General features: G+C 32.8%; 1 protein-coding gene across 9 annotated transcripts in view; it reads left to right on the top strand.

The window, feature by feature from the left end:
- The window catches only part of ADAM2 (ADAM metallopeptidase domain 2), a 137,011-nt gene that overhangs the window by 28,309 nt on the left and 81,781 nt on the right, over positions 1-26,921 (top strand). For 5 of the 9 annotated variants that reach the window (XR_007151574.1, XM_047856111.1, XM_047856118.1 and 2 more), the window contains 5 exons: positions 3,953-4,009; positions 9,825-9,920; positions 19,317-19,388; positions 20,026-20,192; positions 21,216-21,297. Coding sequence is in view for 8 of the 9 variants with exons in the window: in XM_047856111.1 (XP_047712067.1) it covers positions 3,953-4,009; positions 9,825-9,920; positions 19,317-19,388; positions 20,026-20,192; positions 21,216-21,297 (474 nt within the window). In the remaining variant the exon portion in view is untranslated. The remainder of the gene's footprint in view (positions 1-3,952; positions 4,010-9,824; positions 9,921-19,316; positions 19,389-20,025; positions 20,193-21,215; positions 21,298-26,921) is intronic. The other 4 variants (XM_047856113.1, XM_047856115.1, XM_047856114.1 and 1 more) reach the window with 2 other exon arrangements.

Genomic DNA, 26,921 nt, shown 5'->3' with positions numbered 1-26,921 from the left:
GCTATATGTCTTTTTTCCAATTTTCAGAATCTCATTGCTTCCCAATTAATGTCCACACTTTAACAGTAGACACCTGTAAGATTGAACATTCAATTTGTGTTATAATTCATCCATTCATATAAATGAGATTATGAGTCTGGTTTTCAACACTCTCAGCTCTGCAAATACAGTACAGGGCATATATTTCTTCAGAGAAACATAACCAACAAGATGCCTATGTATGTTTATGTGTGTGTGATTGGACCAGGTCTACCCATTATAGAGTGTAATCTGTTTTACTCAAAGTCCACCATTATGAATGTTTATCTCATCTGAAATCACACTCACAGAAACATCCAGAATAATGTTTAACTACAAATCAGTGTATTATGGCCCAATCAAGTTGGCAGATAAAATTAACCATGATACCAGAGTTAGAAAATTCATTACTATATTTCTTCTAAAACATTTATTAATTTCTTGCATTTTAATTTATAATCCAATACAATTTAATTTTTGTCCGGAGTGAGGTAGTGTTCTAAATTCATCATTTTTTATTTTAAATCTAGTTTTTCCAATTCTTTCTCTTTAAAAAAACTAAACTTTGGTCCACTGAATTTTCATGGCTTCCCTCCCCCCCCCCCACCACCACCTTGCCAAAGATCAGTTGACCATATATGTTTGGGACTATTTCTGCACTGCAATTACGTTTTATCTTTATGTCTATTCTTATGCTAGAACCACACTTTTATTTGTTTAACCACTATATCTTTGAAGTATGTTTTGGAATTAGTAAGTGTACACTCTTCAGAGATGTTCTTTTATGACATTGTTTTGGCTATTCAGGGTAGTATTCATTTCCAAATACATTTTAAATTTTATTTTCAATTCCCTTAAAGAACCAGATGGTGTTATGTTGAAATATTGCCATTTAATAATACTGACTCTATCTGTGAACACTGAATAGCTTTTTGTTTTTTAATTTCTTTTTGCAATGTTTTGTATAGTTCAGTTTCTAAGTTGTCATCAAAACTATTTTTGTTAAGTTTATTTCTACATTTTTTATTTAAATATTATTGAAATTTTAATTTTTATTTCAAAGTTATGTTTCTAACTATTAGTGTTTGGAAATTGTTGATTTATATATACTGATTTTGTATCCTGCAAACTTGTTTAAATTGCTTATTGGTTTCTTACTGAGCTTTTTGTAGTTTTCTATGTATAAGGTTATGTTATCTTCAATAAAGACAGTTTATGTTCTTCCTTTGCAAGTAGGATACCTTTCATTTATTTTTCATTGCCTAACTGCCCTAGTTAACACCTCAAGTATAATGTTGAATAGGTGAGAAAAGATATCCTTGTCTTGTTCCAATCTTAGGAGGAAAGGATTCAGTCTTTTGCCATTAAGTATGATATTAATGGTGAAATACAATAAAAAATCCCGGTAATTTATGACTCACTTTACTCTCTGATAAAACTCTCCTGTTTTTCATTCTATCCCATGTTTTCTGACTTTTCCTTATAGATATACTCACATTCTAGGTACCTATATTTCCTGTGTTAGGTTTCAGATTTTTATTTGTCATGTACCTTTCCATGGATTTGTCTGCTGTAATTTACAGATCTCCCACTTTCTTTCTAAATTTCTTCCTGAGTTATCCCATATTGGACTTAATGATCGCTCAAGTTAAAATACACAAACACACATTATCTATCTACTTATTTATGTATATCTATCATCTATATATCTAAGTAAGTTTGTAAGTTTGTATCTGTCTCTCAAATTTTATCTTCATGTCCCTCCCTGAATATTCATACCAATGACCTTTGATATCTTTTAAACTTAAATCTTTAATCCATCTATATTGGAATTGGATCATCTGGAGGTGTTATGTGATTTTCTTGCTTAGATCCAATTCTTTAATATTTACTTGACCAAAGCAAACTTTCCTGCAGTTGGAATCATCTTTATGTAACACGTAACTAAGAAATTTATCTCTGTATATGGCTACTTTCTCTTATCAAATAAAATAACTTTAGAGGTCTTTTGAAATCAAGTTATCTGCTTTCAAAGCTATCAAGTTATCAACTTTTCCAACACATAACAATTCCTGGCATTAATTTATGCAACTTTGTATTGAACTTTTATTTGGCCAGAACGGACTATGTATTTTTTTCTGCATGAAAGCTTATTGTTCTATAAATGAGTAAATAAATTTTTGTTAACTAAATATTACCAATCTCAATCTCAAAGAAGACAGTGATCAAGGATTATTTCAGTGAATGTTAGCCAACACTTATTTTCCTTAAAACAAATAGATTTTAATCACTCAATCCATTAATGTATTTTTTCTCTCAAATAATTTAAATGTTTACTTTTATCCTCAGGTAAGGTAGTGTCATTTCTTGTTTAGGGACTTTAATAAAATGATAAAGTTCTGTAAGCAAAACTTCTTTGCAATATTTGGTGCTTAATTTTGGAAGTAATAGTAAGAAACCAGTTAGACAATAAGGGGATTTCACTTGCATTTTTAAAATGAAACCGTTAAATCTCCAAGACTTGGGCCAAGAAAGAATTTTAAGGTGAGGGGGAACTTAAAGTGAGTAGTCAATCATCTCTAAATGTGTCTTTCTGACCTTTCTCAACTTTTTTTTCCCTTTAAAGTCATATAACTGTCACTTTTCTGATTTCCACTAAATACCAGATTTGTTGTTCCTCTTTAATTCTCTTTTTTATACATTAAGGAGAGCATTTTAATGAAAATGAAATGGTTTTGAACTTTCAAGGGATTAAATATCAGTGTAAAGAAGAAAAAGCACACACTAAAATGAGCATGATAACATTTTCCTCAATTTCTGAAATTTGGTCCTCCTTTTCTACTTCTAAATATTTTCCTGTGCCTGTAGATGATATGCTATTTTAGTAACAAAATATTTTGAATTATCCACACTGTAGTCTTAAAGTGCTTGCAATGTCTGTCTTACATGTTTTCCCCAGTGCATTTCTCCTTCATAAAAACTGATGAAAATAAATAACATTTTATTGGTAGTAATTATAACAATTATTATTGTATCCCCATGTTTGGGAAACAATCTGAGTCGCATAAAAATAAGCCAGACTTGAAACACCATTAGGCTTCACATTTATGCCTAATTTAATTACTATGATCTATGTGGATCACATCATACCCAGAATATACATCTTGAGATTTCTATGATCCAATTTAAGAGTATTAGTTATTTTGATTCTCTGTTGGCTAGCATTTTTCTGAGGTAAATTATACAAAAGTTAACTTTATCCTTTAAATGAAATCCCACTCCTCTAAACACAGATGTGTCCTCACCTTTCAGGGATATAGAAAAAATAACATAGTACCACATACTACTGTATAATAGGATTTTTAATCAATTAAACACATACATCTTGTATTGGGAAGTCAATTGAGAAATAGAAACAGAGAAAATAAGATGAATAGACAAGTACCAATGAGAATATGGACAATGGAATTAGAGGAAAGTTTTCCTTGAGTGAATTAAATATTTGATCAGGTAGGGGTGCCTGGGTGGCTCAGTCGGTTGAGCGTCCAACTTCATCTCAGGTTATGATCTCATGGTTTGTGAGTTCGAGCCCCGCATCGGGCTCTGTGCTGACAGCTCAGAGCCTGGAGCCTGTTTCAGATTCTGTGTCTCCCTCCCTCTCTGCTCCTCCCCTGCTCACACTCTGTCTCTCTTTCAAAAATAAATAAGGATTAAAAAAATTTTTTTAAATAAATATTTGATCAGGTAGAAAAGATATGACAAAGGCAAGATTTCTGAAAATGAGTCAGTGATGCCAAGTTTTGCTTATATTATCTGGTTCTATTTTTTATATATAAATCAGATTTGGCGACATCGAATTCATGACGTAGTGATAAATATTAAAATATTTAAGTAATTCTTCAATTTTGATGTAAAGTTTGTGGATTTTTTTCAGCCACTCTCAGAGTTCTCTCAGTATATAGAAATGCATGTTGTAGTTGAAAAAAATTTGGTAAGTATATTTTAATTTATTTTACATCCATTTATTTTAGCAATGAAGGTTTATAAAAAAGTTGGAATAAATTTTTAACAAATGACAATAAATGACAATTTTTGCTTTATCGCTGCTTTAATGTATTTTAAGTTACTACTATCAGTAAATTGAAAATAAAATATCTAAAAAAAAAGAAAATAAAATATCTATAAACTTATTCTTAATTTTATATAAATAATATAAATAAAAATAATTGCTACCTTTAGAATAGTTTCTTAGTAATTTTTATTTATAATTTGTATTTATCCTTTCTATTTCTCTAATGCTTGGCAATGCCTGACCTTTTTACTGACCCCAAAGTTTTGCTTTTTCAGAGTGTCATGTAATTGAAACATACAGTGTATGTTTTAAACTTTGCTGCATGCCTTTTCCTGGCTTAATAGCTCATTTCTTTTCAGCACTGAATAAAATTCTATTGCCTGGATACACCACAGTTTATTTAGTCACTCACGTACTGAAGGATATCTTGGTTGCTTCCAAGCTTTCAAAATTGTAAACCAAACTGCTAAAAACATCTATGTGCAGGTTTTTGTGTGGATATAAGTTATGACTACTTTCGGTAAATACCAAGGAGTATTATTTCTAGAACATGTGTAAGAATTTGCCTCATTTTGTAAGAAAATGCCAGAATTTCTACTACAGTGACTGTACCATTTTGCATTTGACACTTTAAATATATTATCCTAATGTCTTCTGACCTCTGAGGTTTCTGATGAAGAAAATGACTGATAATCTTATCATCCCTTCTATGTGATTAATTACTTCTGTCTTGCTGCTTTCCGTATTCTATATTTGTCTTTAGGTTTGACAGTTTGATTACAATGTCTTTGATTATAATGTGTCTTGTGGTTTGTTTTTGGATTTATGCTTCTTAGTGTTGTTTGAGTCCAGGATTTGTAGGTTCATGTATTTTATCAAATTTGGGAACTTTTTGGTCATTGTTTCTTCAAAAATAATCTCTATTCTTTTTCAGGGATTCCACAATTCATATATTATTCTGCACAGTGGTATAAGTCCCCCTTTATCCCCCTCTTTGGTTCTTAGTAATTTCAATTATCCTACCCTTGAGTCTGTTGATTCCTTCATATGTCTCTTCAAATCTACTGTTGACCCCTTCTAATGAATTTTCAATTTATTTATTGTATTATTCTACTCCAGAATTTGTTTCAAATTTAAAATAATTTCTATATCCTTGTTATTTTTCTCATTTTTTTTCATATATCATGTTCCTTTTTTTAAATTTCCTTCAGTTCATTCTTTTCCCTTAGCTGTTTCAGTATACTTTATTTTACTTTTCATAAAGTTTCTATTTAAATTCCAGTTAACATACAGGGTAATATTAACTTCAAGAGTGATTCAACACTTCATACAACACCCGATGCTCATCACAAGTTCACTCCTTAATCCACATCACCTATTTAACCCATTCCCTACCCACTTCTACTCTGGTAACCATCAGTTTTTTCTCTATAGTTTGTTTGGCCTCTCTCTTTCTTTTTTTATCCCTGTGCTCATTTGGTTTGTTTCAAAAATTACACATATGAGTGAAATCATGTGGTATTTGTTTTTCTTTGACTTATTTTCCTTAGCGTAATGAGAGCTCCATCATATCATTGCAGATAGCAACATATCATTCTTTTTTTATGGCCGAGTGATATTCCATTGTGTCATTCATCAGTTGATGGACATTTGGGCTGTTCCCATAGTTTGGCCATTGTAGATAATGCATGTATCTCTTTGAATTATTACTTTTATTCTTTGGGTAAATACCTCATGGTGCATTTGCTGGATTGCCTACAGTTTTTTATTTTTAACTTTTTGAGGAATCTCCATACTTTTTTCCAGAGTGGCTGCACTGGTTTGTATTTCCACCTACAGTGCAAGAGGGTTCTCCTTTTTCCATATCCTCACCAACACCTGTTATTTCTTGTGTTGTTGATTTCAGCCATTCTGATAGGTGTAAGATGATATTTCAGTGCAGTTTTGATGTGTCTCCTGATGATCAATGATGCTGAGCATCTTTTCATTTGTCTGTTGGCCATCTGGATGTCTTCTTGAAAAATATCTATTCATATCTTCTGACCATTTTTAAATTGTATTATTCATTTTTTTTTATTTTGGTGCTGAGTTTTATAAGTTCTTTATAGATTTTGGGTACTACTTTTTTTTGCATATCTTCTCCCATTCCATAACTTGCCTTATAGTTTTGTTGATTGTTTCTTTCACTGTGCAGAGGCTTTTAATTTTTATGTAGTCCCATAGTTTATTTTTGCTTTTGTTTACCCAGCCTCAGGAGACATATTGAGAAAGAAGTTGCTGTGGTCAGTGTCAAAGAGGTTACTGCCTATATTCTTCTCTAGGATTTTTATGGTTTCAGGTCTCACATTTAGGTCTTTAATCCATTTTGAATTTATTTTTTGTGTATGGTATAAGAAAGTGGTCCAGTTTCATTCTTTTGCATGTTGCTGTTCTGTTTTCCCAACAGCATTTGTTGAAGAGACTTTTTTCCCCATTGGATATTCTTTCCTGCTTTGTTGAAGATTAAGTTGTGAAGTTGTGAGTTTATTTCTGGACACCCTATTCTGTTCTATTGATCTATGTGTCTGTTTTTGTGCCAGTACCACACTGTCTTAATCACTACAGTTTTATAACATAACTTGAAGCTATGATTGTGATGCTGGAATTGTGATGCCTCCAGCTTTGCTTTCCATTTTCATGATTGCTTTGACTATGCAAGGTCTTTTGTGGTTCCATACAGGTTTTAGGATTGTTTGTTCTATTTCTGTGAAAAATTCTGTTGGTATTTTGATAAGGATTACATTAAACGTGTAGATTGCTTTGTATACTATAGACTTTTTAACAATATTTGTTCTTCCAATCCATGAGTATGGAACCTCTTTCTATTTCTTTATATCCTCTTCAATTTCTTTTATTAACTATTTTATAGTTTTCAGAGTACAGGTCTTACACTTCTTTGGTGAGGTTTATTCCTAGGTATCTTATTGGATTTGGAGCAATTATAAATGGGAATAACTCCTTAATTTCTCTTTCTGCTGCTTAATTATTGGTGTATAGGAATGCAACAAATTTCCATACATTGATTTTGTATCCTGGGACTTTACTGAATTCATGTATCAGTTCTAGGAATTTTTTTGATGAAGTTTTTTAGACTTTTCTATACAGAGTATCATGTTATTTGCAAATAGTTAAATTTTGACTTCCTCCTTGCTGATTTGGATGGTTATTATTTCTTTTTGTTGTCTGATTGCTGAGGCAAGGTCTTCTAGTACTATGATAAATAACAGTGGTGAGAGTGGACATCCCTGTCTTGTTCCTGACCATAGGAACATTTTTTCCTCATAAAAGATATTAGCTGTGGATTTTTCACAAATGGCCTTGATTATGCTGAGGTATGTTTCCTCCAAGCCTACTTTGTTGAGAGTTTTTATCATGAATAGATGTCTTCAGATGATTTTTCTACATCTAGTGAAGTAATAATATGATTCTTATCCTTCTTTTATTAATGTGGCATATCACGTTAATTGATTTGCAAATATTGAAACACCCTTGCAACACAGGAATAAATCCCACAATTGTGGTGATTGGTTTTTTTAAATGTATTTCTGGATTCAGTTTGCTAGTATTTTATTGAGAGTTATTGCACCTGTTTTCATCAGGGATGTTGGCCTGTAGTTCTCTTTTTTAGTGGAGTTTTTGTCTGGTTTTGATATCAGGGTAATGCTGGCCTCATAGAATGAGTTTGAAAATTTTCCTTCCTCCTGTATTTTTTAGAATAGTTTGAGAATAGGTATTAACTCATCCAAATTGGTAGAATTTGCCTATGAAGCTATTTGGCCCTGGGCTTTTGTTTATTGGGAGATTTTTCAATATTGACTCAGTATCTTTGCTGGTTATTGTTCTGTTCAAGTCTTCTATTTCTCTTGTTTTCATTTTGGTAATATATATGTCTTGGAATTTATCAATGTCTTCCAGGTTGTCCAATTTGTTGACATATAGTTTTTCATAATATTCTGTTATAATTGTTTGTATTTCTGTGGTGTTAGTTGTTATTTTTCCTCTCTCATTTGTTATTTTATTTATTTGGTTCCTTTTTCTATGTCTGTCTGTTTGTCACTCTCTCTCTTTTTGATAAGTCTCACTAGAGATCTATTACTTTTATAAATTTTTTTAAAGAACCAGCTCCTGGTTTCATTGTTCTGTTTTTTTTTTCCCAGTTTCTATATAATTTACTTCTGCTTTAATCTTTACTATTTTCTTCTTTCTACTGGCTTTAGGCCTCATTTGTTATTCTTTTTCTAGCTCCTTTTGGTGTAAAGTTAGTTTGTTTATTTGAAAAATTTCTTGCTTCTTAGGGTAGGCCTGCATTGGTAAATACTTTCCTCTTAGGACCATGTTTGCTGCATCCCAAAAGTTTTGGACTCTTGCATTTTCATTATCATTTGTTTCCATGTATTTTCCTTGTTGACCCGTTCATTAGCATGTTTTTTAATCTCCATGCGTTTGTGGTTTTTCCAATTTTTTTCTTGTGCTTGACTTCATTTAATAGCATGTGGTCATAAAAAGTACATAGTATGATTCAGTCTTTTTGTATTTGCTGAGGCCTGATTTGTAATAGAATATGTGATATATTCTGGATGATGTTTCATGTGCACCTGAAAAGATTTTGTATTATGCTGTTTTGGGATGGCATATTCTGAATATATCTATTAAGTCCATCTGGTCCAGTGTGTCATTCAAAGCTATTGTTTCTTTGTTGATTTTCTGTTTAGATAATCTATCTGTTGATATGGGTAGGGTTTTTAAGTCCCATGCTATTATTGTATTATTATCAACGAGTACCTTTATGTTTGTTATTAATTGTTTTATATATTTGGGTGTTTATGTTGGGGGCATAAATATTTACAATTGTTGTAACTTAGTGTTTTATTGTCCCCTTTATGATTATACAATTCCCTTTATCTCTTGTTACAGTCTTTGTTTTAATGTCTATTTTGTCTGATATAAATATTGCTACTCTGGCTTTCTTTTGACACCCATTTGTACGATAACTGTTTCTCCATTCTCTCGGTCTCAATCTGTAGATGTCTTTAGGTCTAAAGTTAGTCTCTTGCAGGCAGCACATAGATGTTTGTACCTACTATTTTTTCTTGTTTTTATTTTTAGGTCAGGTTCCCTAGGGTTTTTATTTGTTTGTTTGTTTTTGTTTGTTTGTTTGTATCTTGGGTGAGCATATCTTAGTGGCCAGCCAGCCAATTATTAGGAAGAGGCTGTCCTCCAACAATTGAGCTAGTAAGTGTTCCATTCTGGATTTATCTCTGGGTTGGGAATAGTATTCAATATTTAGACAGTCTTTTAAGTCAGGGAGGTTTTAAATTCCATGGGACTTTCTCATATCTCTTTTGGTAGTGAGTAATGTCTTAGGTTTATCTATGATGTTGTGGATATTTTGGATCTCTTTCAGTGTCTCCTGAGCCTGAATGATACCTTGTAGTTGTGTATGCATGGAATATTTCAGACTATCAAGAATATATGATGCAGCATATTTGTTGTATATGTTGGCTGTTGCATTCCCTCCACATCCGTGTTAGATTTCCAGATAGCCTTCTGAGAACTTTTTCAGAAGCTAGGAGAAGCACACCCCATTTTAGCTATCATAATGACTTTTAATGTTCATTTGCCACAGAGATTACTACTGTTTTGGGCAATGTATCTGGGCATGCACCCAGGGCATTTTGCCTTTTCTCTGCTCCAGATCAGGTCATCTTCCTCTGATGACTTATATGTTTTGACCAACCATGGTAGAATAACTACACAACAGAACTTGAGATGGGGATGGGGACAGCTTCAGGTAAGATGCAACATATTCTCACTATTTTCAACATCAGGTTAGCAGTTTTTCTTTAATAAATTCTTCTAATATTTTTGTATGGCCTTGGTCAATTACTAGAATCTTGAAATGTTTTTTTTTTTTTTTTTTTTTTTTTAAATTTTTTTTTCAACGTTTATTTATTTTTGGGACAGAGAGAGACAGAGCATGAACGGGGGAAGGGCAGAGAGAGAGGGAGACACAGAATCGGAAACAGGCTCCAGGCTCTGAGCCATCAGCCCAGAGCCCGACGCGGGGCTCGAACTCACAAGACCGTGAGATCGTGACCTGGCTGAAGTCGGCCGCTTAACCGACTGCGCCACCCAGGCGCCCCTTGAAATGTTTTTTGACAATTTTGTTTTATCATTGCTTATCATGGAAAGGATCCACAGAGATCATCATTTCACCATCTCAGAAGTCCTGATGTAATTATTTCTTTAATTCCCCAGTAATTTATGAACTCTTCTTTCTATAGGTTTTACACATTTGCTAGGTATTTTATTTCACTGTCTGTAAGTTAGATATTTTCATATATTCTTATTTTTATTTCTTGTTATTAATATATTCTTAAATCACTTTTTGTGCATTGGTTTGCCTTTGTTGCATAACAAGGTACTCCAAAAAATTTAGTAGTTAAAAAAAAAAAACTCCAACTATTTATTCAGCTCACAATTTTAAAATTTATTCTGATCTCAGCAAGATTTTCTCTTGCTATACTGGTATCACTTATCTGTCTTCAGCAAGGTACTAATTATACATGAGTTTGGCTGATCTACAGGTGTCTTAGCTGGTATGTTTAATCTCTGCTGCACATGGTGACTTGTCAGTGTGAAAAAAGTCCTATAGTTTTTTATTTTTATTTTTTGGGGGGTTGTTTAAAATGCTAGTAGCATTGACAAGGTCATTCAAAACCGCAAGAATGGACAACATTCAAGTTGTAAGTGATTTATAAGCCTTTCCTTATATCATGATTGCTAAAGACATCCAAAAAGAGTAACAATGTCCAGCCTCTAATTCAAGGGGTAGAAAGTTATACTTTGCTACACTCCAAAGTGCCATGATACAGGAACAGAAATAATGTAAAGCAATTTGCATTTTCCCTGCTTTTTGCCTGAAAATTTAGCACGTTGGTCACTGCCCACTTTCTAATAACACTTGAATCATAATTTTAATGTTTACTAAAATGTTCATTTCAATTCTTTTTTCATTTCCTTGACTTTTATACTTCAATAATGCTATTCATCAACCTGCCTCAGCCATCAGCTTCTATAATTATACATTATAATTGACTGCTACTATAATATCACTCTTCCATACTCTAATATTCAAGCATTACAATCTTAGACTATGTTTTTTTTTGTACACCAATCTCTTTCCTCATTTCCAGTCTTCATTATTTTATGCCACCAAGATTTTTATCCATTAATTATATCACTGCTGCATTAACCTCCAAAATGTACTCCACTCTTCCTTACAAACCATGTATATTATGGTTCCCCATTATTGCATTATTGTCACTCCTTTGCAAACATCTTCAACTCACTTGCCATTTTTTCCCTTTAATGGTCTCCCTGGAAAAGCCTCGAACCTGGTTAAATTGAAATGAACAAGTAATCTGTTTACAACTAGAAGGAATACACAATAGCGAATGCTGTCACTTTAATTTCATAAATCTCCAAACTTCATCATGCCTTTCCACTTCTGATTGGTTACTTTGCTGACTCATATTTCACAGACAAAATAGAACAAATCAGGGGAGAAAGTCCACAAACTTTTGTCATTTTATCAAATATTGAACTTGGAATTTGAAATAATATTCTCTACTTTCCTTGATGTTAGTAAGAATGAAATGGTGCTCCAATCTAACATTAGAACTCTGTGTACATTACCACTCACCCACTCAAGGATGTGACAATAAAAAACCAAGCTCGCATTATCATTTTCATCAGAAATACATGTTATTCTATATTAAAAACAAAACAGTTAACAGTTTCTCTTCTTTTAGCTAACACACCAATATCTTTCTTTAATTTATAACACTTCTTGAAATATTTGTTTGTATTTACTGGTCCCAATTCCTCTCTTAATATTCTGTCTTTAACCTGACCAATCTCATTTTTATTCCTATTTTTATCCCCCAAATTAATTATAATGCAAAATTTATTTCTACCTTTCTAAATTAACTATTTCATTCAAAGAACTAATAATACTACTTTGAAGCATTTGATAGGAATTGCTGGCAAATTTTATCCAATGCTTCTCAGCATCTATTATTACATCTGTTATGCAGGTTTTCTCCTGCAGTTTGTTGATGTAATGGATAATGTTTACATATTTTATTGATGTTGCACACTAGTTTACTGGAAAACTACTCTGCTTCATCATCACATATTATTCTTTGATATATTTCTGGAATCTATCGACTAATATTTATAATTTTTGCTTTTACATTAATAACTATGGTTGTTTTATAGTTTTGTTAAATAGATCAATTAACACAGAAGAAACCTAAAGACGATTAAAAGACTAAGATTAAAAATTTCATCAGGAGCTTATGAGCTCACAGCCACATTTTATCTAAATTTTATGTAACTGATGATTAGATTCTAATCTAGTGGTTTCAAACTTTGGTATGAATAAGAATCACTCAGGAAACTTGGTGATAAAACCAGCGACACACACCCTGCTGTCCTTCAACAAACCTCAGTTTGTATATTCTTTGTTCATTTTCCAGGTGATTCTGACACGTACCAAAACCTGAGAACTACTTTCTAAACTGTTCAGAAAGTTCCTAATTCATCTTATAGAAACAAAGGAGTTAATACCAAAAATCTAATGAGGCTAGGACCTTTTTACCTTTTTTTTTAAATATGAAATTTATTGTCAAATTGGTTTCCATACAACACCCAGTGCTCATCCCAACAGGTGTCCTCCTCAATATCCATCACCCACTTTCCCCTCCCCCACCCCGCATCAACCCTGTTTGTTCTCAGTTTTTAAGAATCTCTTACGCTTTGGCTCCCTCCCTCTCTAACTTTTTTTTTCTTCCCCTCCCCCATGGTCTTCTGTTAAGTTTCTCAGGATCCACATAAGAGTGAAAACATATGGTATCTGTCTTTCTCTGTATGACTTATTTCACTTAGCATAACACTCTCCAGTTCCATCCACATTGCTACAAAAGGCCATATTTCATTCTTTCTCATTGCCATGTAGTACTCCATGGTGTATATAAACCACAATTTCTTTATCCATTCATCAGTTGATGGACATTTAGGCTCTTTTCATACTTTGGCTATTGCTGAAAGTGCTGCTATAAACACTGGGGTACAAGTGCCCCTATGCATCAGCACTCCTGTATCCCTTGGGTAATTTCCTAGCAGTGCTATTTCTGGGTCATAGGGTAGATCTATTTTTAATTTTTTGAAGAACTTCCACACTGTTTTCCATAGAGGCTGCACCAGTTTGCATTCCCACCAACAGTACAAGAGGGTTCCCCTTTCTCCACATCCTCTCCAGCAGCTATAGTCTCCTGATTTGTTCATTTTAGCCAACTTTTTACCTTTTAAAAACATAAATCAAAATTGTATCAATCTCCTGCTTAAGATTTTTGATTAGTTTTTCTTTTATCTTTTTTTAATTAATTGAGGTATAATTGACATATGACATTGTATTAGTTATAGGTATATAACATAATGATTCAGTATTTGTATATACTGTAAAAGGGCCACCACCATAGGTCTAGTTAACATCTGCAGCATACGGTTCCAAAATGTTTTTTCCTATGATGTGAACTTTTAAGATCTATTTTATTAGGAACTTTCAGATATGCAGATATTATTAGCTATACATACTATACATTACATCCCCATAACTTACTATTTTATAAATGGACGTTTATGCCTTTTGATACTCTTAACTCATTTTGCCCATCCCTCACCCTCTCTTCTGGAAATCTCCCAATTTTTTCTCAGTATCTATGAACTTTTTTTTTTTAAACTCCACATGTAAATGAGATCTTAGGTATCTATTTTTCTCTGTATGACTTAGTTCACTTATTAATTCACTTGACATAATGTCCTTAAGGTCCATATATGTTGTCACAAATGGAAAAAATTCATTCTTTTTATGGCCAAATAATATTCCAATGTGTGTGTGGGGTGTGTGTGTGTGTGTGTGTGTGTGTGTGTGTGTGTACATCTCACAACTTCTTTATCCATTCATCCATTGATGGACAATTACATTTTTACCATATCCTAGCTAGCATTTCTTATCTCTTGTCTTTTTGATAACAGCCATTCGAGCAGGTGTGATGTTCTGTCTCACCCTTTAAGTGATTTTTTCATTTTTATTCTGTGCCCTTTAAGTGATTTTTTTCATTGTTAATGTCATTATTTGTATGTTTGTATGTATATTTGCCATTTTGACTTTTTCTGTTTCATAACTCTTTGTTCCTCCTCTATTATCTCTTTTTGACATAAGTGCATATTTTCTAGTTTTTAATGTTTTAAAAATTATCTTTTTATGAGAAATAATTGTTTACTCATATGCCATTGTAAGAATACATAGAGATCATTGTGGTAGAGCCATTGCCTCCAAACAAAAACTTTTATTCTGAAGTTTTTACTCTTGAGTATCTCAAACCATCCTGTTCTTTTATTCAATCCTGCAAAATCTGTGATTTTGCCCTATCCTAATTTTAACACACTTTTAAACAACTACTCTCTTAATTTCTTTGATGTTGTTTCTGCCCTAGCTGCTATCCAAAAATTATACTCTTAGTCTTCTTTATTAATTGCACATGAGTGAGCTTCTAAATTTGGAATTGAAACATACCATAGCTTTGTTATCTCAAATGTTGGCATAAAGTGCTTGAATTATTGATTGTTCACCTTAATTTATTTCTGTGTGTTTGTTGATTTGTGTTGTTTATGACTATTTATCACCGATAGTGTTGGTTTTCTTTTTTACTGAATAAAATATAATTAAAATAAAAAGAATATATAGAGATCCCATGTACCCTTTATTTTTTCCAATTTGTAGCATCTTAAAATATTATAGTACAATATTACATCTACGATATTGACATACATAGTCAAGAAACAGAATAATATGAATATGAGGATCTGTTGTGTGGCCTTTTCAGAGCCACACCCACTTCTTTCATCTCTGAAAACAACTACTCTGTTCTCCGTGTCCATATTTTTAATTTCCAAAATGGAATATAAATGGAATCATTCAATATATAACATTCTTGGATTATCTTTTCTCATAAGGCCATTCTGGAGGTTCTTCTAGCCTTAACTACCTATTTTTTAAAGAAATATTTATTTATTTTTGAGAGAAACAGCGCAAGCAGGGAAGCGGGCAGAGAGACAGGGAGGCGGAATCCGAAGCAGGGTCCAGATTCTGAGCTGTCAGCACAGGGTCTGGCGTGAGGCTTGAACTCATGGACCACAAGATCATGACCTGAGCTGAAGTCGGTCGCTTAACTGACTGAGCCACCCAGGTGCCCTTAGCCTTAACTACTTCTTAAACAAACTTTAAAGTCAATCTTCCTGCTCTTAGTGCCAATTTCTCTTGAAGAAAAACTTATGTAGCCAATCTCAGTATTTTAGAGTCTTCAAGGTGAATTAGATTGCTGCACTGGTGTTTCACTTAAATTTCTTAAATCTGCTTATTTATCACTTACTTGTTCTTCAGTTTTCAAATTTTGTGTTTTGTTTCTTTCATTTGTGCTTTTGAAAATTTAATTTTCTGTTAATTGCTTTTAATAATTTAACACTTTTAATTTTTTAAATGAGGTTTCAGGAAGGCATGGTTCTGAATGCATGTATTCAATCTATAATCTTTGTTCTTCACATTTAGGTATTATATTTAAAATAATTTAATGTTTATCTTTGGGGAAGAGAGAGAGAGAGAGAGAGAGAGCAGGGAAGGGACAGAATGAGACAGAGACACAGAATCTGAAGCAGGCTCCAGGCTCTGAGCAGTCAGCACAGAGCCCAATGCGGGGCTCAAACTCAGGAACCACAAGATCATGACCTGAGCAGAAGCTGGTTGCTTCACCCACTGAGCCACCCAGGCACCACTTAAATCTTATAGTTTAAAACTAAGATTTTCTCTCAATAATTATTTATTTGATAGTAAAACATATCTTATTTGTAGTGTCTTATTTCAAATTGAGATATAATTGCCATGTAACATTATATTAGTTGCAGGTGTATGGCATAATGACTCAGTATTTGCAAAATATGTATTGAAAAATGACCACCACACATAGTTACACTTTTTTGTAATGAGAATTTTTATGATCTACTCTTTTAGCAACTTTCAAATATGCAATACAGTTTAATTAACTATAGTCATGATGTTGTACATTAATCCTCAGGACTTACTTATGGTATAACTGGAAGTTTGTGCCAAGTGATCAACTTCGCCCATTCTCCCACTCCTTATACCCCACCTCTGGAGGCCATCAATCTTTTTTCTATATCTGTGAGTTTGGTTTTTGTTTTGTTTTGTTTTGTTTTGTTTTTAGATTCCACTTATAAGTGAGATAATTCAGTATTTACCTTCCACTGACTGATTTATTTCACTTAATCAAATGCCTTCAAAGTGCATCCATGTTTTCACAGATGGCAAGATTTTCTTCTTTTTTTATGCCTGAATAATATTCCATTGCACACATGTACCATATATTCCTTCCCCATCTGTTTATGAACACTTAGATTGCTTTAATGTCTTGGCTATTATAAATAATAGGCTATTATAAATACTAGGAATCTGGGGGTGCATTTCTATTTTTTGAGTTAGTGTTTTTATTTTACTTGGACAAAAGTCCAAAAGTGGCACAGTTAGATCATATGGCAGCTCCATCTTTAATTTTTGGGGGAAACTCCTTACTGTTTTCCACAGTAGCTGTTTACATTCCAACCAACAGTCCACAAGGGCTCCTTTTCCTACACATCCTTGTCAACACTTGCTATTTCTTGTCTTACTTAAAACAACTATTCTAATTGGTGTGAGTGATACCTCATTGTGGTTTTGATTTAGATTCTCCTGATGGTTATTGATGTTGAGTACCTTTTCACATGCTTCTTGGTCATCTGTATATTTTCTTAGGGAAAGTGTCTATTCATATCTTCTGGCCCATTTTTTAATTGGATTATTTGCTTTTTTATTGACTCGTATGAGTTGTTTTTATATTTTGTATATTAACCCATTATGTCTTTTCCCATTTGGTAGGTTGCCTTTTCATTTTGTTCATGCTTTCTTTTGCTGTGCATGGCCTTTTTAGAATGATGTAGTCCCTCTTGCTTAGTTTTGTTTTTGTTGCCTTTAATTTTTTTTAATGTTTATTTTTTGAGAGACAGACAGAGACAAACTGTGAGCGGGGGAGGAGCAGAGAGAGACAGAGGGAGCAGGGGCGGGGGGGGAGGAGCAGAAGGAGACACAGGATCTGAAGCAGGCTCCAGGCTCTGAGCTGTCAGCACAGAGCCTGACACAGGACTCGAATTCATGAACTAAGAGAAAATGATTTGAGCCAAAGTCGGACGCTTAACTGACTGAGCCACCCAGGTGCCCTTGTTTGCCTTTACTTTAGATGTCAAATTCAAAAAGTCATTACCACTTGATATGAAAAAAATTACTGGTATGTTGTCTTTTAGGAGTTTTATGGTTTCAGGTCTTACATTAAAGTCTTTAATTCATTATAAGTTATATTTTTTGTATGACATAAGATAGTGGTCCAGTTTCATGCTTGGATGTGCTATGTGGTTTTCTTAACATTATTGATTGAAGAGAACATTATTGATTGATTGTTTTCATACATTGTGTATTATTGACTCCTTTATGATAAATTAACTGACTATAAGGCATGGATTTATTTCTGAGCTATCTGTTCTATTCCATTGATTTATGTGTCTGTTTTATTTTATTTAAAAAAAATTTTATGTTTATATTTGAGAGAGAGAGAGAGAGACAGAGAGACAGAGAGAGTGAGAGAAACAGTGCATGAGAGCAGGGAGGGGCAGAGAGAGAGATGGAGACAGAATCTGAAGTAGGCTCCAGGCTCTGAGCTGTCAGCACACAGCCTGACGTGGGGCTTGAACTCAGGAACCGGGAGATCACGACTTGAGCTGAAGTCGGATGCTCAATCGACTAATCCACCTAGGCACCATATGTGTCTGTGAATGATCCACACAGGCACCCCAGCTGTCTGTTTTAATGGCAATATCATACTGCTTTGATTACTATAGCTTTGTATTATATTTTGAAATCAGGGAGCATGATGCCACCAGCTTTATTCTTTTCAAATTTGTTTCGGCTATTTAGGGTCTTTTGTGGGTCCACACAAATTTCAAGACTGTGTTCTATTTCTGTGAAAAATGCCATTGGAAATTTTATAGGCATTACATTGAAGCTGTATATTGCTTTGGGTAGTATGAACATCTTTACAAGGCTAATTCTTCTAATTCATGAACATGATATATATTTCTATTTTTGTGTGTCTTTCTTTTATCATTATCTTACAGTTTTCAATGTACAGATCTTTTACCTCCTTGTTTAAACTTATTTCCAGGCATTTGATTCCTTCTGATACAAATACAGATGGAATTGTTTTCATAATTTTTCTTTCTGATTGTTTGTTATTAGTGTATAGAAAAACAAATTTTTCCATAGTGACTTTTTTATCCTGCAACTTCACTGAATTTTAAAAATTAGTTCTAACTTTTTTTGTGTGCATGCAGTCTTTAGGGTTATCTATGTATCACATCACGTGATCTACAAATAGTGATAATTCACTTCTTCCTTTCCAATTTGGATGACATTTTTTTTCTTACCTAGTTGCTCTGAGTAGGATTTTTGATACTATGGTTAAATAAAAATGATGAGAGTGGGCATCCTGGTCTTGTTCCTGATCTTAGACTAAATGTTTTCAGATTTTCCCAGGTGAGTATAATGTCAGTTATAGGCTTGTCATATATAGCTTTTATTACGTTGATGTACATTCTCTCCATTCCCACTTTGGCGAGAGTTTTCATTATGAAAGGATGCTGAAATTTGTCAAAATGCCTTCTTCTGCATCTACTGATGATTCTTCATCATCTGAACATGTGATTTGTGTCCTTCATTTTGTTTATGTAGTGTATCATATTGACTGATTTGCAGATGTTGAACCATTCTAGCATTCATGGAATAAATCCCTACTGATCATAGTGTATTTCATTTTAATATGCTGTTGAATTCAGTCTGCCTATATTTTTTGAGGATTTTTTTGCATCTGTGTTCATTAGGAATATTAATAAAAGTTTGTAAGTTTAATAATGCTTAAAAACTAATAAATTCATAATTTAAACAATTTCTTATATTTTTCAGTACAATCATATGGGTTCTGATACTATTGTTGTCACTCAAAAAATCTTCCAGTTGATTGGACTGACCAATGCTGTAAGTTTTTGCTTTTAATTCTTTTCTATTTGCTTCTGTTGCTTAAACAATTCCTATACATTTTATTTTATGGCACTGTCTGAAAACACATGATATATGAAATAGGACAAATAATATAACATTTTAAGTTTCAGTTTTCTGAGTAGGAATAAGAATAAGAATAAAAATTTATATACATACCTAATTAAGTTATGGTAATTATTTTTTAAATGTTTATTTACTTTTGAGAGAGAGAGAGAGAGCATGAGAGGTGGAGGGACAGAGACAGGGAGACACAGAATCCTAAGCAAGCTCCAGGCTTCACGTTATCAGCAGAGCCCAATGCAGGGCTCGAACTCATGAACCACAAGATCATGACCTGAGCCGAAGTCAGACCCTTAACCAACTGAGCCACCCAGGTGCCCCAGGTTATGGTAATTATTAAATTGATAAAGCACTTCACATGGGGCTTGCTTAAGTACAAGCATTTCAAAATGTTAATTATTACTTGTTTTATACTCTATAAGATCCAATCCATGCTTAGCAGTTCTGTCATTTAATATTTGTCATCAGTGTAGTGTTTATTGTTATAGATAAATCCCCAAATCTATTTAAACCATAATATTTGAGCATATTTTCTTTATGTCTTCTTTTTTAGATTTTTACGTCATTTAATATTACAATAATTCTGTCTTCATTGGAACTTTGGATAGATGAAAATAAAATCCCAGTAACTGGAGATGCTAATGAATTATTACACAGATTTTTAAAGTGGAAAAGATCTTATCTTGTTTTGCGTCCACATGATGTGGCATTTTTACTTGTGTAAGCATATCTTAGCTTTACTAAATCTTATACAAAGAAAACATACCTATATTAGACCTAATTTCTGTCAGTTAACAGGCCTTTAGGGGAAATGTGTCATTTTTTCCTAACATACACTATCATGTGCATATTATTTTTCAAAACACAGGTTTTTATAGCAGAATTATTGATGTCAATCATTCTATTTATTTTTTGTAGTTAAAACTCACTCCTTCAATATTGTTATCATTGCTTTCTTAGAGTGTATAACATATCATTAAATTCCCTAACTATCCTTGAAATAGTAACAATATCTATCTGAAGAAACATAAATGATGAATGTAGTTATTAGGTCTTCTTTTTAGGCTTTATTTGCATAGGATAACAAAAAATCCCAAGATTATGGAGGCACTACTGTATATTTTAATCTCTAATATACCATATTTACATTGTTCTGCATTTACAAAAATATAAGACCCTCCTATTTAATAAGTACTTTGTTCTTCTCTTATCAATATTTAGGATATATATAATATGTTACTATACTATATCAAAATAATATATACATATTTAAAAAATTATAATAATTTAAATTATTTTCTGTCCCACAAATATGCCATTTGCGCAACTCTGGCTGCCTAATTCTGATTAATGAGAAACTTCAGTCCATAAGGTGTCTCTGTCCATTTAACTTATCAATTGTATTGCTTACGCTTCCTAATTGTAAGGGATTTTATTTTTATTATTTTGATACACTAGGAATTATTTATTTTTTAAGAAATACTACATAAAGAAGAATCTTATTTTCTAAAAATTCAATATGAAAATAACATTCTATTATCTGCCTTTAAATTGTATTTCATTTTTTAAAAAAGAAGCAGATACATTTAGTCACTTCCAAGCTTTGTTACCCTATGTTAGGTGGAAATATTTACAAATTTATAATATAAATATGCAAGACAAAAAATTTATTAGGCAAACTTAATAGTAGTTGTGCTAAGTTTTACAAAATTATATGATTATGATCTTTTTTTAAACCTTAAGTTACAGAGAAAAACCAAATTATGTTGGTGCAACCTTTCAAGGGAAGATGTGTGATAACCAGTATGGAGGCGGTGTTGCTCTGGTATGGTATGGTTTAATTTGTTTGGCTCAGATGTATAAATAGAATGCTATTTAGATTAATATATAGTTAAATATTCTTTATTTTATTATTTCTATGTATATTAACATTTGCAAATGATATGAGGGATCTTTGTCCTTGCTGCTTATTACAAATTCTTGAACTATAAGAAGTTCTTATTGAACTTAATAATATAAAATTTTTATAATTTTCTTCTTGTGAGTTTTTAGGAAGCTAAAGCAGTGTTATAAAAGGCTCATGAATTTTTCATGTACTCAGTATCTAATCATTGATTGATTTTAATTTCAAGGTTAGATTTTGACTACTTACAAGTATAACAAAATTATGAACAAGATTAAAATTAAACTTTTGAAACCATTTATCAATTGCCTTAAAATGCTTCATGGGGCATAGGTGAAGAATAACAGAATTGAATGTCCTAATTGGCATTATTTAAGCAGCAAATCTTGGTGTATTTAAAATTGGCATGTTTTTGCCTCTATGTCCTAATGCTGTGGTTATTCTGACATACAGAACTGGCCTTCTGAGGATTAAGGAGTGCACCTATTGTGATGAGCAACGGGTGTTGTGTGTAAGTGTTGAACCACTAAATTGTACACCTGAAACTAATTTTACACTATCTGTTAACTAGCTAGAATCTAAATAAAACTTTAAAAAAAACACTCTTTAAATTGATTTTCAAAACACAAGTGAAGACATAAAGAATTGAACCAATCAAATGGTGACACAAATTTCATCTTTACAATTCATAAATCACAGTTTGGGAAAGGCAGCTTATATTTATGACACATCATTACCTAGTCTCATGAGCTTGAATTAGACTGATTTACCTAGTCACTTTCAAAACTGAAAATCATAAGATCCTCTCATGGAGCAGGACCTTAAATGATGAGCAAAAAATAGAACATAACTCAGTCTCTTTTAAAGCAGGTTAGCTACCAAGTGGAGGGAAATGCCATCATTTACTAGAAAGTATGTGGATCATGGGAGAAGCAATCAAAGAAGATCCCTTTCTTATCCTCCACACTTTGTTGGGATAATCATTGCCTGACCCTTTTCTGGAAAAATCATTAGCAGCCAATATTTGTAGGAGTGATATGTCGAAGAAAAACAATTGAGGTTCTGTCCTCCAATGTTTATTTTTTATTTTTATATTTTTCAAGTCTTATTTTAAATTCCAGTTAGTTAACATATAGTGTAATATTAGTTTGAGGAGTAGAATTTAGTGATTCATTACTTACATGTAATACCTGTTGTTCATCACAAACAGTGCTCTTCTTAATACCCATCACACATGTCTCCCATTTAGCCCACCCCCTCCACTGTCCTCTCCTCCAGCAACCCTCCATTTGTTCTCTATAGTTAAGTATGTTTCTTGGTTGGCCTTTCCCCCATGTTCATTTGTTTCATTTCTTAAATTCTACATATGAATGAAATCATATGGTGTTTGTCTTTCTCTGACTGAATTACTTCGCTTGGCCTAATATACTCTAACTGTATCCAAATTGTTGCAAGTGGCAAGATTTCATTCTTTTTTTTTTTTTATGTTTGAGTAATATTCCATTGTATATATACCACATCTTCTTTATCCAGTCATCAGTCAATGGACAATTTGGGCAGTTTCCATAATTGGCGATTATTGATAATGCTGCTATAAACATCAGGTTGCATTTGCCTCTTCAAATCAGTATTTTTGTACCCTTTGGGTAAACACCTGTGGTTTTATGTGGAATCATAGGGTAGTTGCATTTTTAACTTTTTGAAGAAACTCCATACTGTTTTCCAGAGTAGCTGCACCAGTTTGCATTCCCACCAATAGTGTGAGAGTGTTTCCTTTTTTTCCTGACAGATGTGAGGTGGTGTCTTATCACGGTTTTGATTTGTATTTCCCTGATGATCGGTATGTTAGTATCTTTTCAGGTGTCTGTTAGCCATCTGGATGTATTCTTTGGAAGAATGTCTATTCATGTGTTCTACCCATTTCTTAACTGGATTGTTTTGTGTTTTGTTGATCTGATAAGTTGTTTATAGGTTTTGGTACTAACCCTTTATCAGATAATGTTGTTTGAAAATATCTTCTCCCATTTCAAAGTTTGTGTTTTAGTTTTGTTGGTTGTTTCCTTCACTGTGATGAAGTTTTTATCTTGATCAAGTCCCAATAGTTCATTTTTGCCTTTGTTTCCCTTGCTTCCAGAGACCTACATAGTAGGAAGTCTATGGCCGAGGTCAAAGAGGTTGCTGCCTATATTCTACTCTAGGATTTTGATGGTTTCCTGTCTCACATTTAGATCTTTCATTCATTTTGAATTTATTTTTGTGTATGTAAGAAAGTGGTTTAGTTTTGTTATTTTGCATGTTGTTGTTCGGTTTTCCCAGCACCATTTGTTGAAGAGACTGACTTTTTTCCATTGAATAATTTTTCTTGCTTCCTTGACGATGAGTTGATCGTATAGTTGTGGGTCCATTTCTGAGTTTTCTATGTTGTTCCATTGATCTGTACATCTGTTTTTGTTGTTGTTGTTGTTTGTTGTTTTTTTTTGTTTTGTGTTTTGTGCCAATACCATGCTGCCTTGATAATTACAGCTTCGTAATATATCTGGAAGTCCAGAATAGTGACGTCTCCAGGTTTGCTTTTCTTTTTCAAAATGGCTTTTGGTATTCAGGGTCTTTTGGGGTTCCATACAAATTTTAAGATTGTTTGTTCTAGCTCTGTGAGAAATGCTGGTGATATTTTGATGGGAATTGCATTAAATGTGTAGATTGCTTTGGGTAGTATAGACATTTTAACAATAGTTGTTCTCTCAATCCATAAGCATGGTATGTTTTTCCATTTCTTTGTGTCCTTTCAACTTCTTTCATAAGTGTTCTATAGTTTTCAGAGTATAAATCTTTTATCTTTTTCTGTATGTATTGAGAGGATCATATGGTTCCTATCCTTTCTTTTATTAATGTGATGTATCATGTTGATTGATTTGTGAATATGAACAACACTTGCAGCCCAGGAATAAATACCACTTGAATGATTCTTTTAATGTACTGTTCTATTCAATTTGCTAGTATTTTGTTGAGATGTTTTGCATCCATTCGTCAGGGGTACAGGCCTGTAATTCTCTTTTAGTGAGGTCTTTGGTTTTGGGATCAACATACTACTGGCCTTGTAGAATGAGTTTGTAAATTTTCCTTCTGTTTGTATTTTTTGGAACAGTTTGAGAAGAATGGGTACTTTGAGTTTAATATTAACTCATCTTTAAATGTTTGGTAGAATTGCCCTGGGAAGCCATTTGGCCCTGGACATTTGTTTGTTGGGAAATTTTTTATTACTGATTCAAATTCTTTGCTGGTTGTGGATCTGTTCGAATTTTCTACTTCTTCCTGTTTCCATTTTGGTAGTTTATATGTTTTTAGGAATTTATCAATTTCTTCCAGATTGCCCAATTTTTTGACATATAATTTTTCATAATGTTCTCTTATAATTGCTTGTATTTCTGTAGTGTTGTTTAAGATCTCTCTCATTCATGATTTTATTTATTTGAGTCCTTTATCTTTCTTTTTTTATAAGTCTGTCTAGGAGGTTATCAATTTTATTAATTCTTTCATGGAACCAACTCCTGGTTTCATTGATTTGTTCTCCTGGTTTTTATTGTTGTTGTTGTTTATTTGTTTATATATAATTTATTTTCATTCTAATCTTTATTATTTCTCTTCTGCTAGTATTAGGGTTTATTTGTTGTTCTTTACCTAGCCCTTTTAGGTGTAAGGTTAGGTTGTGTATATGAGATGCTTCTTGTTTCTTGAGGTAGACCTTTATTGCTCTATACTTCCCTCTTAGGACTGCTTTTACTGCATTCCAAAAGTTTTGGACCACAATTTTTTAATTTTTGTTTCCATGTATTTTTAGATTTCTTCTTTGATTTCCTAGTTGTCCCATTCATTATTTAGTAGGATGTTCTTTAACCTCCATGTATTTGTGGTCTTTCCAAATTTTTTATTGTGGTTGATTTCAAGTTTTATGAAATTGTGGTCTGAAAATATACATGCTACAATGTCAATCTTTTTGTACTTGTTGAGGTCTGATTTGTGACCTAGTATGTGATCTATTCTGGAGAATGTTCCATGTGCTTTTGAAAAGAATGTGTATTCTGCTAGTTTCGGATAAAATGTTCTGATATTTGTTAAGTACATCTGATCCTTTGTGTAATTCAAAGCCATTGTTTCCGTGTTGATTTTCCACTTGATCTGTCCATTGATATAAGTGGGGTGTTAGAGTACTCTATTACTATTGTATTATTATCAATGAGTTCCTTTATGTATGTTATTAGTTGTTTTAAATATATTAGAGTTTCCAAGTTGGGGTCATATATATTGACAATTTATTGATCTTGTTGGATAGACCCCTTTGTTATTATAGAATGCCCTTATTCATCTTTCAATACAGGTTCAGTTTAAAATCTATTTTGGATATCTTTGGATATCCAAAGATAAGATAAAGATATTTTGGATATCTTTTGATTCCATTAGCATGATAAACCATTCTCCATTCCCTCAATTTCAATCTGCAAATATCTTTAGGTTTAAAATGAGTCTCTTGTAGGCAGCATATAGATGTGTCTTGTTTTTTTATCCACTCTGAAACTTTATGTCTTTTGATTAGACAATTTAATCAATTTATATTCAGAGTGATTATTGATAGATATCAATTTAATGCCATTGTATTACTAGTAAAGTAATTGTTTCTGGAGATTTTCTCTGTTTCTTTCTGGTGTTTGTTGCTCTTGGTCTTTCTTTCCCATTCAAAGAGTCTCATTTAATATTTTTTGCAGGGTAAGTTTAGTGGTCATACACCTGTTTAGTCTTTGTGTGGGAAACTCTTTATCTCTCTTTTTGTTCTGAATGATAGCCTTGCTGGATAGAATAGTCGTGGGTGCAGATTTTTCCCATTCAGCACATTAAATATATCATGCCATTCCTTTCTTGTCTGCCACATTTTTGTGGAGTGATCTGCTGCTAACCTTATTTGTGTTCCCTTGTAAGTTAAGGACTTCTGTCTTGCTGCTGTTAGGATTTTTTTCTTTATCTCTATATTGTGCAAATTTAACTACAATATGTCTTGGTGTTGGCTTGCTTTTGTTGATTTTGATGGGAGTTCTCTGTGCCTCCTGGATTTGGATGTCTGTTTCCTTTCCCGGATTAGGGAAGTTTTCAGCTACACTTTGCTCAAATAAACCTTCTGCCTCACTTCCCTCTCTTCTTCTGGGCTCCTATGATGCAAATGTTATTATGCTTTATGGAGTCACTGAGGAACCTATGGCAATATTTGTGATTCAATATTTTTCTTTCCTTTTTCTTTTCAGCTTCATTCCCCGCCCCTCCAAATTTTATCTTCTATATCATTTATTCATTCCTTTGCTTCTTCCATCCTTATAGTAATTACAAGTCATTTTCACATTTCAGTTATAGCATTTTTTATTTAGGTCTGACTAGTTTTTTAGGTCTTTTACCTATGCAGTAAGGGACTCTCTGGTGTCTTTTCTCAAACCCAGCTAGTATCCTTGATTGTTGTTTCAAATTCTTTATCAGACATATTACTTATTTGTTTCAATTATATC

The sequence above is a fragment of the Prionailurus viverrinus genome, chromosome B1, assembly GCF_022837055.1.
Source record: "Prionailurus viverrinus isolate Anna chromosome B1, UM_Priviv_1.0, whole genome shotgun sequence".
NCBI lineage: Eukaryota > Metazoa > Chordata > Mammalia > Carnivora > Felidae > Prionailurus > Prionailurus viverrinus.
The sequence above is the reverse complement of the archived record's forward strand: the minus strand, read 5'-3'. Positions and strand labels throughout refer to the sequence as shown.